At 34.1% G+C, this 15,535-nt stretch overlaps 1 protein-coding gene across 1 annotated transcript; it reads left to right on the forward strand.

Annotated features, from left to right (window-relative positions):
- The first annotated feature begins 13,780 nt into the window (after positions 1-13,780).
- Positions 13,781-15,168, forward strand: LOC140183210 (uncharacterized). The gene is made up of 3 exons (XM_072231235.1): positions 13,781-13,874; positions 14,086-14,148; positions 14,312-15,168. The coding sequence occupies exons 1-3, from the start codon at positions 13,781-13,783 to the stop codon at positions 15,166-15,168; spliced, it is 1,014 nt and encodes a 337-aa protein (XP_072087336.1).
- Positions 15,169-15,535: the final 367 nt, after the last annotated feature.

Raw genomic sequence — 15,535 nt, forward strand, 5'->3', positions numbered from 1 at the left:
TTATTAAAGATAATTAAGGCAAGTTTTGATTTGTTGGATTTGAGATAAGTTATGATTATTATCCAATTTTATAATTATTGGATTATTTTCTATATTTAAAGTATAAGGTTGATAGTTATGAAATAATAAGGATTTTATAAGATTTGGATTAGATAAGTAATATTTAAATATTATTACTGCTATTTTGGAAAAATGAAGAAATTAAGTATATTATTTCTAATTATTTGATTTGGGCATTTTATTGAAAGTAATTTGTAAAAATAGAGGAGCAAATAGTATTTTTATACATTATTATTGTTGGACTAGAATTTATTTCTAATTACTATATTATCTCTAATTTCATTTGAAATTACCATTTTACCCCTAATCTTAATTTTTGAAAATGAAACCCTAACCCTAAAAATCATAACCCGACCCGTTTTCCCCCAAGGCCCAGCCGTAACACCCACAATGTTTCCCTCACCCAGCAGCAGTAGCAAGCGCAGCTTGCTTTTCTTCCTGAATCAAAGGAAAAAGAATGAAAATGGAAAGAAGAGGGGGACTGAGCCAGAAGGACGAAGCAGAGAGGGAAAGGGGGGACCGAATCGCGGCAGAGGAGAGGAGGGAGTTCGCTGTCGCGCCGCCATCGTCTTCACCGCGCCTCACCGTGGGTCGCGCTACTGTCGCCGGTCACCTCGCCGCCGTGCCCAGATCGCGTCCAGTCCTCGTCACCGTCGCTCATCCTCACCACCGCTAGCTGCGTTGTCCCTGCCAAGCTGCAGAACCTGCCTCGCTGCCGCGCCACCACGCCTTGCCATGGAATCGTCCTGCTGCTACCACTGTCACGGAGAAGAGGCGTTGAAGAGGGGCAGAACTCGAGTCTCGTTGCCGCCGTCCATGGGGCCTCGAATTGCGTCACTGTCACCGGCAAGAGGGGGAAGACGCGAGCTGGAGGGGCAAGATGAGTTCTTCTGCCTCCATGGTTCTGGTCCGCTGAGGAAGGGAAGATGCTGCCTTGGTGCTTCACGGTCGCCGACGAGCACGGAGGAGAGGAGCTGTGGCCACGTCACTGCCCTTTGGAGGGCTATGCTTGGCCGCCGTTGTACTGCCCTGCTTCACCGTGGCTGAGCTCTGCCACTCCCAGCCCCCTTTTGGCTTGTGATGTTATTGCGGGAATCGCTACAGGAAGAAGAGCAGGCTAAGTCACCGTGATTTGGGCCGCTGTGACTTCCGGAATCACCGAAGGAGCTCCGGGCCGAGTTTCTCCAACATGAGACCCTGCTGCCATTGCCGGAAAAGTTTGCCGGTAAGGGTTTTAAATTGCGGTTTTGGTCATTTTGGATCTTGAGAAGGTTTTAATATTGCGCGGTTTTTATAGTTGATCCACCAGAGCTTCTGGCCGCCGCCGGAGCTGTGCCGGGGCCGGTTCGAAACTGCAGCTGCTTCGTGTTGTTATTCCGGTAAGAAATTATGTTTCGAAAGCCTTACGTTAGTGTCCCGTACGTGTATTAAAGCCTATATGTTATTAATGTTCCTAGAGTTTAGTAACTGAGGTTGCTTGTTGTAAATTAGAGCTGTTTATGCTGCTGCGAAAATGTGTGGGGCTGTGCTTTGAAGCTGCCTTTGATTTTGAGTTGAGGTGAAAAGAACTTATGAGACGCTTGGATTATGGAATTGCGTTTTGAGGTAGGGGCGCTTTCCAAAAACTATAGTTTATTATTGGAATTATTACATATGGGTACTGATGTGAGATATTGTGTATTTGGTGATTGTATCTGCCTTATGTATTATTTGATTGACTCGAATGACTATGGATGTTGGTTTGGCCGAATTGTTGTGTGGCTTGTGAAATGTAATGTTTGAAGTTGATTCTTTAAAGATTTGAAATGAGTTTAATCCGTTGAGGATTGGTTTGAATTGAGTCAATTATTTTGATGATGTGGAAGATAGAATACTCTTGAAATTCAGCCTGTGTGGCTTTAATTGATTTGGTTTTGATAAATGATTTATTGCTGAACCGATTCTTTAAAGCTTTGGAAATGAGTTAAATCGGTTGATATTGAGTTGATTTTTGAAATGGCTTCCTTGAGATATGCCACTGAGGCGACTGTTGGATTTAGCTTGCTTTTGAATTGATTTCTGGTTTTGAGTTGTTGAAAAGGAATGAGAAACAGTTTAGTTGGGACCCGAACCGGGTGGCAAAAGTCCAAGTTTTAGGGGAGGTGCTGCCGAAATTTCTATAGAACCCGAGTCCTTATTTGAAATGTTAATTGAGGAATTTTGAGTTTAATGCCTTTCCTATCTATTTTGAGGATTGTGAAATTATGGCTTCTTTATTACCTTTACTTAGAACAATTAAGAAAGCAATGAAGTTATGCTTTGAAAGAATTATTGAAAAGAGAATCATGATTTATCCTTATTTTCCAAGAAGAACAGTATGTCTTTGGGTACAAGTCATTTGAAAGAGAATTTAGCTTTGAGGCTGTTTTAAAAGGTAAAACGGGTTTATGTTTTTCTCTATTAAACACAAAGATTGTCCCTTGGGAGAGTTTTCGTGATTTTAAAAGGAATTGGATTTCGATTGATGAGCCTCATTATTTTGACGTTTTAAATAAGATTCAAAGTATCTTTTGAACTCTAGTTTAACACAACAAAAATGATTCTCTTATCAGTTTGAAACGCTTCAGATTTAATTATGGAATTGAAGCCGGTTTTGTTTAAGTAAAGGAAATGGTTTTGAAAGAAGTAAAGGTTACGTGACTCGGTTTGGCTTAGATCCTATTTTCTTACTCAAATCAGAAAGCCAATGTTTTAATGATTTTAAATGATTTTGGCGAAATGAGATATGTTATTCTCCCCTAAAGACTTGGGACTCTGCCGAAAAACTGTTGTTATAAAATCCCATCGTTGGATGGATGATTTTGAATACTGTGAAACAAATCCTTAACTTGCCATGGTTTTGGAAGTTTTGGAAAGAGAATGCCAAGAGTGGCTTTGTTTTAAAAAGGGAACTCACTTTGAGTAAATTCGGCTTATGAGCCTGAGATGATTTGAGAAATGAGATTTCTAAAGCCATGGCTGAAAAGAGTTGAAACTCGATTTCAAAGTGAAATGAATTGAGAAAATGATTTATGGCTTAAATGCCGACTTTATGAATTTAATGATGTTGAATGGTGGAAGTGCTGTTTTGTTGTGAGCCGGAATGGCTGTGTATGATTATACATATTGGTTGGTTCTGGATTGAACCGTGAGCCGGAATGGCTGTGTATGATATGAATATTGGCTGGTTCTGGACTGAACCATGAGCCGGATGGCTGAGATGGATGTTGATCCATGGATGAGATTGAATGCATGTTTATGCTGAATCATTGATAAATGTGAATGTTGCACTTCCACTATCTGAGATACGAGTTTCCCTGGGTAGTAGCAGTGGCTAGCCACCACGTGCTCCGGGTCGAGACTTGATACTCTGTTGACCCTATGTCGTAAGTGTGGCCGGGCACTGTGAAAGGCCCGGATGAGCTCGCCCCCGTAAATATTCACCAGTGAGGGTGATGGATATGGATCATGATTATGATCAAGTTTATGATGAGTACAACTCGAGTTGGGGATGCACGACAGAGGGACAGTCCAATGGTTAGCTACCAGGACTTGTCGAGTTGGCTCTATAACCGACAGATGATATCATCAGCCACTAGGGACAGGCATGCATCATATGCATTTGTGTGACATTGGTTGGGTGTGCATATTATACTTGGTTTGCCTATGTGATTAATTGCTAACTGTTCTACTTGTAATAACTGTTTGTTTGTGCTTGAACTTCCTATCTGTGTTTGCATCTGGGACTCTGTTGGGTTTGTGGTGACTGGTTGTTGGTTGGATTGTTTGGGCCTAGGGCCATGGTTGGAAAGAGATGAACTGATGGTTGATTTCGGTTTTGTGTTTCTGGTTTGGAATAAAATCATGAAAGGCTATTTTGGTTCCGCATAGATAAACCGTTTTGAAAGGCTTTTGAGTTTTGAGAATTGAATGGCTCCTCTTTCAGTAAAGATTTTTTACTTTACTTTTATTGAAAACCGTGTTTTTGAAAAGAGGCATAAGAAGGTTATTAATCACTGGTACGGTTTATCTTCATGTATCCTATTACAGTAATTCCCAAAAACCCTCTTCTGAGAACCCTTTCGAGGATGATGTTCTCACCCCCTACATTTTTCCCCTTTCAGGATATGGGCGCAGAAGTTACGAAGAGTTCTTTTAGTTGTGGTTGAAATGCTCTGTATTGCTTTAGACTATTATTTGTACCCTCGCCTTTATCTTGAGATATTCTGTAAGAGGGATAGGAATTGTATTGGATTATGTTTGTAATATTATTTATATATATTTTTGTATATATATGGATGTACTCTTTATGAGTTTTGTAAGTTGTATGGTATTTATGGACATATGTTATCGGATGAAAGTTTTTGGGAGCGGTATTGCGGTTTAAAGTTTCAAACAGGCTCATATTTTAGTATTAAATAAGATAAGTGTCGTCGTAATGTCCGACCTATCAGAGTCGCGCAGCCGGAAGCGTGAGCTTTGGTAGTTAGGGTGTTACAGGTATGGTTAAACTTCGATTTATAATTTTCTTTATTTTAATCTAGTTTTTGTTTATATATATTATTTGTTGTGATTGTTTCTTGTTTTATATATTTTATAGAAGTTGTACGCACTCCTAATCCTATTATCCTAATGAAAAAGATTCTGGTGTTTGAGTTTGATTGAGTACATCTTGTTATGGTATGAATTGTTCTCTTTATTATTAGAATGTATAACTAACTAAATTAAAATATTTTTCCACTAGTACTATATTATTATTATTATTATTATTATTATTATTATTATTATTATTATTATTATTATTATTATTATGTAACTACTTTTTTATTTCAAGTTGGTTTGTGTTAAGGAGTTTAGCTGTTTTGTTGGAGAAGACATCATAACTTGGCTATCTTTTAATAGAAATTTATTTTTATTTTCAGTTGTGTTGACTATTGAACTTTTAAACTTCTTTAATTATCATATTTGAATTTCTTTTGTCATTAAATTTCATTGGATCAAGGCTTCGTTATCTATAGTGTATTTGTGTTTGTCGATTTCAATGTATAAGACTTTGTGAAATAGCATGGTAGTGTTTTTTTTTTAATTGATTGAAAAAATGGAATAAACCAAACCAAACCAAACCAATTTTAATTTGTTTGGTTTGGTTCGGATGGTCTCAATAAAAAAACCAAACCAAACCGAACCGCAGTTTAATTAGACGATCAGATTGGATGACCTTTCTCTCAAAAACCAAACCAAACCACACCGCGAACACTCCTAGTGTCTAAAAATATTGAATTAGTGTATTTTGTATCCATCCTAACAGGAAGGACACATAGATACTAATAAGAGACACGACTTATTTTTTATTTTTTTATTATTCTTATTATTTTTTATAATTATATTTTTTTATTATTATATTTTTCCTCTCAAAATTTTTGAACGAAAAAATGAGAATAAATTAAATTTTTATAATTTATTTTAGTTTATTACTAAACAAAATATAAAAATACAAAATTTTATATTTTTATCCTTTATGTCTTATTCTCAGCATTTTATCTTATTCTATTTTAAAAAACAAACGCAACCTTATGTAATATTATATGTGATGAAGACATGTTCTCTCATGTGCTGATTATTAAACATTATCTTTTAACTTAGTCGAATATTAATGGTTTAATTATTATGTTGGTTTTTATAGTTTTGCAAAATTTTCAATTAGGTCTCTATACTTTTTTTTTTTTAATTGGGTCCCTGCACTATTTTTTTTTCAATTTAGTCTCTACATTGTTTTTCTTTTTATTTAAGTCCCTGCATTAATTTTTTTTTAGTTGGGTCCCTAAACAATTAAGTCAATTACTATCAAGAGGGACCTAATTAAAAAAAAATTAGTACAAGAACCTAATTAAAAGAAAAAAAAAGTATAAAGATCTAATTAAAAATTTTGTAAAACTATAAAGACCAACATAGTAATTAAACCAATATTAATTTACTAATTAAAGTAATAACAATTAGCAAATGTTATTTATTAAAAGCTGAAAAGAGAAATAGACACGTACACCAAGTTACATGTATGTATCATGTATGCATGTCGGTCTCTTGGTGGCTTGGTGGCCTAAATCATTATTTAATCAACTTATAACTAAGGTGGGAAAAGTTTATCACTTTATCAAAAGTTACGTACGCATAAAATTGTAGAGAAAATGCAAATGCAAAGTGATGATGAATTGTTGTGAGGGAGATGAAGTTAATTATTCCACTACAAGAAATTATCAGAATAGTGACCGATTTAGCGATCGATTCTGCTAGTCGTTAAAATTTTGGTCGCTAATTAAAAAATAGCGACCAACTTCGGTCGTTAACCGTTAGCGGCCGATTTTTTATCAAGGCCACAAAACTCCTCACCAAAATATCGGTCGCTAAATGGTGACCAAATTTTCCATCTCTAAATTGGTCGCTAATTAACGACCAACTTTTCGGTCGCTAAATCAATCGCTGATGAAATCAGTTGTTAATAGTGACCGATTTTGTTGGTCGCTAAAATCGATCGCTATTTTAAAACTTTCTTGTAGTGTTCAATCGTATTAATTACTAATTAAAATAAGTCATTAAAATTAATTATTATAAAATATATATTAAAAATAAATTAAATTATATAAATATTTATATATAAATATATAATAATTAATTTTAGTGTAATAATATTTTTATTAATTCTTATAAATTGAATTCTCTTTGTTTATAATATTTATAATCTTTTTTGTTATGGTCACAATTTACCTGTGTGATATAAATTTAAAAAAGACAAATATCAACTTCTTCACTTTTCACTTTTAGATAAATTCATCACAAATATTTTAGACGAAAGAGAATTCTTCATTATTTATAAAGAGATTAAAAACATATACACTAATTATTAGTGCGGATGTATTATGTTTGTTAGAATAGTTTATATGATATTGTTAAAAATAGAAGATCAAACTGAAGAAAGTATATATATATATATATATATATATATATGTGTTAATTGAGTTTTAAATTCAGTTTATGATGATTAGTAATTAAATAAATTCAATTAAAATATGAATAATTATCAATAAATGCTACAAAATATTAAATCTCTCTTATAGAAGTTGTGGGAGTGATACCCCAAACATCAAAATAGATAAAATCAAAAGAAAAAAAGAAATAGATGAATTATTATGAAAAAATAAAGCTAATTGTTTTGCAGTTTGACAAGAAATGTAATTAAAAGATTCATTATTAACTTGACCTAAACGTCTCTTAAGGAGATGTGGGCAAGACGGTGATGCCACAAGTGTAGATGAAAAAGAAACAGCACAAAGATTTGACGTAGAAAGAACATGAAGATTCTCGATCTCAAACAATCTTTCGACCTTACATTCAGTTCCGATGATCATTTTTCCGATGATCCTTTACACGACAACCAGAAGTAAAAAAATTGATATCAAAACTAAGATCAACAAGTTGACCAACAAAGATAAAATTAAAGTTTAATTTAGGAATAAGTATTGGAAAGATTAAGATTTGACTATGAAATGAAACCCTTATGTGTCGTATATAAGAAGGAATTGTTAGCAGTGTTGACAGAAGATGTAGTTGTAGTGGTAAACAAAGACGAAAAAAGATGACACAAAAGAGACATGTGATTAAAGCTACCAGAATCAAAATACCATTTATAATTACTTGGAGAAGTGAAAAGAGTAGTAGGAGTATTACCAGAAAAGGAGAGAAGTTGTTTAAGAAGAAACTCCATATCGGATGGAGAGTCAAAAGGCAAGTTGAGAGAAACAGAGTTGGTAAATTCATTAGCAGCATCAGCAGTAGAAGCAGGCACGTTCTTGAAGAAGTTGGGATGAGAATGATACTTATTCTAATCTAGATATTGTGAGCGAGTTGGACAGGTTGTAATCAAGTGTCCTAAGAGTTTGCATTAATAGCTGAACAGTTTTGGATAATTAGAGCTAATGTGATCTTTTTGCTTGCATTTTCGACATTTAATAGAGGGACAGTCTGGGAGTAGGTGACTAGAATGATTATAGTTTCGATAAAATTTACTCTTTCTGTCTATGGCTACAAAAGCAATTTCACTCTTTGAGCGAGTCAACCCTATGCGCGTTTCTTCATACATAATACGAGAAAGGGCATCTTCAAGACTAGGCAAGGGATTCTGATGAAGAAGAAAAGCTCTAACCGGCTCATAGTCATCAATAAGTACCATGAGAGACTGTATGAGACGTGTTCGGTTGCGATAATCCTCATATGCCTTAGCATCAATAGTATCCTTAAGAATAAGCTCACAAGAAGTCAATTGATCTCAAATAATTTTTATCTAAGCAAGAAATAAAAAATCGCTTGTCCACGTTCTTGTTTAAAGCTATGAAGCTCCTTTAGCAGTTGCTACTGATGGGAGAGGTCAGAAATGATGTAACGTTTTGCCAAATGATCCCATACATCTTTAGTAGTTTCAAAATACCCAAATTGTAGATGAATGCCTAGAGTAGAAATGTTGCGAAACCAAGTGATAATATGGTAATTTTTACTATCCCAATCTTTTAATTTCTCTGCAAAATCATTATCAACATCTTCCTTAGATTTGGAAGTCTTATCTTTTGATTTTTCAGTCACAGTTGTCTTAATAGTCCAAACAATATCACTAGTCACATAGCACCACAATTTGTGTCCTTTAAAAAATTCTCTCATAGTCTCAACCCAATGAACATAGTTGGAGCCGTCAAGAATATCAGGAATAGGTTGAAAAACATCTAATTTTTTCGTAATAGCAGATACAAAGACGAAAAAAGAAAAGAAACTGTAAAATTGGAGCAAAACTTGAGGAAACAGAGAACAAAATCGGAAAGAGCTTACTGAAAAAAATCTTAGCATGGGTCTGACTGTCTGTCACGTCAGCAGCCACATTAGCAAACACGTCAGCAGATGGAGGATACGTGGCAACGTCTGAACGGCAGAAAAAGACACGTCAGCGGAGTTGGCATGTGGGTCAAATAAACGGGTTGGGTCAGGGGGTAGACACTAGTTGGACACAGATCGATGGGAGGCGCGGGTCATCGACACGTGTAGAGCTTCTAAATTATTGATCGGGCAGCTACTCGAACGATGCTGGATGCGTCTGGAGAGAAGAAAAAAATTGGAAACATACATGGACTTGTAGCGGTGTGTAGTGGCATGTCAGGAGGTTTCCGCTGATGGGATTGGGTTCTTTGGACTCGTAACGACGAGATGAAGGCAATGTTATGGTCTGTGACGAAGTACAACGTCGAAAAAGTGATCGAAAAACAAGAACAAAACACTGCAAGAATAGAACAAACGGCTATGAACTAATTTTCTAAGGAGAAAAAAAAAAACCCTATGTTCTTGATATTATGTTAGAAACAGGAGAGTAAACTGAAAAAAGCATTGTGTATTATTGAGTGGATTGATCAACGATACAATATACAAAGATATATATATATATATATGCTAGAAGAATTAAAATAATAAAAATTTAATATCCTATAATAAATATAGATATGTATAAATAAATCTAATTGATGTTAATTGATCGCAATTATAGTCCAAATCTCTAACAGATACAATAAAATTTTAAAAAACTTATATTACTTTTGGTATTAAATAAAAAAGAAAATAAAAACAAGCCATATCTTCATATCGTGTCTAATTTATGTTTGGAAAATTATCCCGTGTTCCATGTACGAAACTGGAATTTTGATGTTCCATTGTATAATCAATTTGTCTACTGCCGTTTGTCATGTGGTGAGGTACTAATTGACGATATTATTCCTATGTTAAGAAAGAATTTGTCGTAAATGACCTGCTGAAAAAGATGTATGTTAATTGCGAGCTATTAACTTAAAAAAAGTGAAAAAAAGTTACTTGACTAACTATTTGACCTCAAGTAATCTGAGAACTAGTCTAACAATTAAGTATTTTTTGTAAAAAATATTTGTTTATATATATTTTTTTGGTTGTCGATACTCTTTTATATCTAAAGATGTTTAATTATATTATAAATTAAATTTAATTTTATTTAAAAATATTAAAATATCACAGAGTTTATTTTAATAAATTAAATAATTTTTTATTATTAATTTTAGAAAGATTAAAGTGTCCTTTAAATAATAATTTTAAAATTACTAAAATATCTTTGTCGGATTAATTAATTTTTTTATTTGTTAACAATGAGAAAATTTAATTCAATATTAAAATACTAAATTATCTATAATTAATTTTTTAAATACCAAAATAAATTTTTAGGATTAATCTTAAAATAATTAAAATAAAAGATTAATTAATTGTATTATAAATTGTAGATTTAATCTTTTAAAACGACTAAGATATGCTATAGGATAAAATATTCTTTTTGCTCATTTTAAATGACTAAAGTACCCTCCTTAAAACTAAAAAAAAATTAGGATTAATTTTGAAAAAACTAAAATTCTCTTTAAGTTTAAAGATGTTTAATTGTATCAAAAATTAAAATTAAATTTAATTATAAAAAGACTAAAATTTTTGTATAGTTCATTTCAAGAGATTAAAAGATTTTTTTAACATTAATTTTAAAAAGAAAACTCTTATAGCTCATATTTGAAGTACTAAAATATCTTTTAACCATTATTTTTTCAAAAAGACTAAATTACCCATAAAGGATTAATTAAGATTGTTTGATTATATTAAAAATTAAAAACTTTAATTTAATATTAAAAAGATTCAAGTACTCTTATATTTACTTTTTTAAAAAATAAGATAACTTTTAAATATTAATCTTTAAAAGGCTAAAAAACTCTTTTATAGAAAAGTCGTTTAACTATATTAGAAATTATTAATTTTTTTTTTTTTTGGTTTCCTACGGTATCCCCCAACCCGGCAGGTCAAGGACTAATCCGTCGCGATACTGAGCTCCATTTAAGGGTTTGCCGCTGGCCAATGGGTTGCTGCATGCACAAGGCGGGATTCGAACCCCCGACACTTGCTTAAGGGGACTAGTGAGCTAACCACTAGACCAACCCAACTTGGTTTAGAAATTATTAATTTAAAAGAACATAATAACCTTTTGAACGTTAATTTGAAAGAGACTTAAAAAAATCATTAAGAAATTAATTTATATTGTTTGATTGTATGAGAAAGTGAAAATTTGAATTTAATTTTAAAATACTAAAATGCCCTTTTAGTTTATTTTACATAATGTTCATTGTTAGCATCACCACCTTTTTTCTACTATGCTAACATCAGTACATCACTGTCAATCCTAATCTTAATTTTTAATTTTATACAGTTCATAGTTCATAGTTTGTGTCTTTTTTTTAGCTTACTTTTAATTCAATCACATTAAAATTGTATAACCAATTATTTTACATACTAAAAGGTAGTATTATATGACATAAATTTTTTTTTAAATTACAATAATGACCATTGATCCAACCACACTCAATAATATATGATGTGCTTATTTATAAATTTATTATGCAATAATATAAAAAAAAGCAACTATTTTAAAATTACATCTATATTAGCATATAGAGAATAGCATCTATAATTCTATATAATCAATATAATATTAGTTTAATAATTTTTTAAATTAAATTGTCTAATTTTATTAAAAAAAATAATAGTATAAAGAATGTTAATTTATATCAATGATTTGAATTTTAATATTATATATCATATTTAGAGAAATAATTGGTTATATTTAATTAAGATCACGTCAATATTGATAATAAAACAGGGAGTATATAGAATTAAATAATATTATTTTGCTATTGTTTAATTCTATATATTATTTATGTCCATTGTTTAAATATTATTAATATTGTTTAAATATTTAACAATATTGTTTAAATAATATTGTTTATATTGTTTAAATAATTTATATTGTTTAATTCTATATATTAAATAATATTGTTTAAATATTTAACAATGGACATAAAGCTCAACAAGCCGGGAGAAATGGGATATAAGAAAGATTGCTTAAACGTGGTGAGAAAGTTAATAAGTGACAAGGAAATAAATTTCAAAACTTGCAAAAATGCTTTACTGGGAATGTGGAGAAACCCTCAAGGAGTGGCAGTTACAGACATTGGAAGGAAGAAGATACTATTCAGCTTCAAAGACAGAAAGAAAGGGTTGCAGATCATTCAGAACGGACCATAGAATGTCAAAGGCAATATGATTAATCTCAGGTTGTGGAGGGAGGGCGAGTCTGTTTTTGAAGTTGACCATGACTTCATGAAATTTTGGATTCAAGTGCATGGCATCCCACTTGAATTCATGGAGAAAGAAACTGCTAGGCTTATCGGAGAAATGTTAGGAGTCTTAGTCGAAGCTGAAGAACCAAAGACAGATGGAGTCCTTAAAAAGCCATATCTGAGAATTAGGGTGAGCATCAACATCACAAAGGCATTACCTACAGGATTCTAGTTAGATAGAGAGAGTCTGCCTCCACTGTGGATTTTTTTCAAGTATGAGAGGCTGCCGGACAGCTACTGCTTCAACTGTGGTATACTAGGGCATGAGAAGAAGTCATGCAAGAATCCAACAGCTATGGCATGCTGGGATCCTACAAAGAAGAAATATGCACCGGGACTGGGAGCAAGTCAGGGTCGAACAGGATCAACCATGGGAGGAGGCACCCCAAAACAAGGAGGACGGAGTCAGGATGGGGAGATGCAGGCACGTGAACAAATGAACCCTGAGAGAGAGAGTAGCGATGAACGAAGCTCTGAAGAGAGTAGGATGAGGGCAGAAAGAGTTTCGCAGCAGAAAATGTGGGAGGAAAGTGTCTGAAAAAACCAAATAAAGAGAGAAGAAGAGATGGCAGATGTAGAGGAGCAGGTGGAAGAAGTACTAACCCTGATTTTCAGGAAGAGGGGGATACGCATCATGACCTAGAAGCAGCCTATAAAATTAGCAATCTGATTAAAGAGATAAGAGAGAGGAAGAATGAATGGGCCAATATCAAAAAGGCCCAGATGCAAGAAAGGAGGAATCAGGAAAAGGAATCAGACAGAATTGGTCAAGCAAGGGATATTCGGCCCAATACAGGGGCTTTACATCAGCAAGCAAGGAATGCTGGAATAAGTGGGCTGAATAAGTACACAATTGAAGGAGAAGAAGTGAACAGCTATAAAACAGAAGACTGGAGAATGGGCCCAGGAAAAAAAGAAAAAGAAACTATAGGCCAGGAATTAAAAAGGCTTATATTAGCAAGGAAGTGGGACAAACAGGAGTGTGTAGCCAAAACAGAGAAAAAAGAGAAACAAAATTTTCTGCCGGGGGAAACAGAGGAGAATGCTACTGGAATACTATTCAAAGAAGATCAGAAGGCAGAACATAAAGGAGAGTGCCAAAAAGCAAAGCCAGGGGAGAATATCTATTATGTTGAGTTAGCAAGTGATGAAGATGAAGAAAAGGAAACGGAAGCACAGACAGATTGGGAAACGCGACTTGCAAAGAAATTGGAACTGAATCTGAATTTGAAGAGGAAACGAGAAACAAAACAGATTCCAATGCTAACTTATAGAGAGAGACAGGAGGAATAAGAGGATAGAGAATCCAAAAAAACAAAGAACAGCATCAACTCTAATGGTTCAGGGGAGTATCAGTTAGCTAGGCTTGTTACTTGTCAGATTATTGGAATGCAAAAGGCTGAGGAGGCGGGCCTTATCAAGCCCCAACCTCAGCCATGAGTATCATCAGTTGGAATTGTCGGGGAATAGCGGCTGCCCCGACAATTTCTGAGTTGTATAACCTTTGTAAAAAAGTAAAGCCGCTTATAGGTTTTTTTTAATGGAAACCAGGGCCAGTCAAGAAAGAATGAGTAGGATAAGAAGAAGGCTGAATTTTGATAAGTTGTTTTGTGTAGAACCCCAGGGCTTGTCCGGTGGGCTATGTTTGCTATGGAAATCCAACATTAATATTGATGTTTATAAGTGGTGTGATAATTATATCAAAGCAAGTATTAATATCAATAATGTTATGAATTGGCAGGGTATTTTCGTGTATGGCAACCCAGTTTTCCAAAAGCGAAGGAAACTCTAGCGGGAGCTTACGGTAAGTAATAGAAACAGGGAAGAACCTCAAGCTGTTTTGGGGGATTTCAATGATATCCTAAGTCAAGACGAAAAGGTAGGCCTTCATCCTCAACCAAAAATTTATTTGGATTCCTTCAGAAAATTTGTAGATGATAATGGTTTAATAGATATTGACCTTAAAGGAAGTAGGTTCACATGGTACAGCAACCCAAGAAACAACTTTGTCACTAGGGAAAGACTAGATAGGGTATTAGTGAATTGGAAATGGCTGAGTTTACATCAGAATGTTGTTCTAAAAGCTGCTCCGGCCATAAGTTTGGATCATTGTGCTTTAATTTTGGAAACACAACCGAAACTTTGGATAAAAAAAGAATTCAGGTTTGAGGCCTTTTGGACAGAACATGAGGAGTGCAAAGAGGTTATTAGGAGGAGTTGGCAGCAGCATGATGGAAATAGAAACTGTTGGAATCAATTCATCAGAAAGAGGGGTAGATGCATAAGAGAATTGACGGAGTGGAGCAGAAGAAAGTTCAAAAGAGCAGACAAAGAAATAGAAAAAAAGAAGAATGAGCAACTTCAAATACAAAAGAGCGATATGACGGACAGAGATAAAAAAAGAGAAAAAGAACTGAAGAACCAGATAAATGATCTTTGGAAGCAAGAAGAAAAATACTGGGGGCAAAGATCAAGGTTGAAATGGCTTAAATGGGGAGACAAAAACACAGCCTTCTTTCATGCAACAACCATACAGAGAAGAATGCGAAATAGAATTGACAAACTGAAAGATGAGGCTAGACATTGGATACAGGGAGAAGCAGACATTATGAGACTAGTAGAAACACATTTTGCCAAGTTGTTCACTTCGGAAGGGGATAGGAACATGGAAGACTGCTTAAAACATATACCTATGAGGGTCACGAGTAAGATGAATGATGACCTAATGGCAAAGATCAAAGATGAGGAAATTAAGGAAGCAGTCTTTGGCATGGGAAGCTTAAAAGCCCCGGGTCCTGATGGGTTAAATGGACTTTTCTTCTAACAGCATTGGGATATTCTGAATAAAGAAGTGTGTGGTATGGTGAGGCAGATTTTTGAAGAAGGCAGCTTACCAGAGGACTTAGGAGAAACAACTGTGGTTTTAATTCCAAAGGTAAGGCAACCGGAGAGTCTAAATCAACTCAGACCCATCAGCTGCTGTAACTTCATATACAAGATTGTAACAAGGGTCTTGGTCAAAAGATTGAGGAAAGTGCTTGATGTTGTCATATCTCCGGTTCAGAGCGCTTTTATAAAAGGAAGGCTCATACAGGATAATATAGTAGTAGTGCAGGAAGTGTTTCACAAATTAAACAGGAAAGGAAATCACGGAAGTAATGATTTAGCCATCAAATTGGATATGAATAAGG

The sequence above is a fragment of the Arachis hypogaea genome, chromosome 20 (assembly GCF_003086295.3).
Source record: "Arachis hypogaea cultivar Tifrunner chromosome 20, arahy.Tifrunner.gnm2.J5K5, whole genome shotgun sequence".
In the NCBI taxonomy this organism is placed as follows: Eukaryota; Viridiplantae; Streptophyta; class Magnoliopsida; order Fabales; family Fabaceae; genus Arachis; species Arachis hypogaea.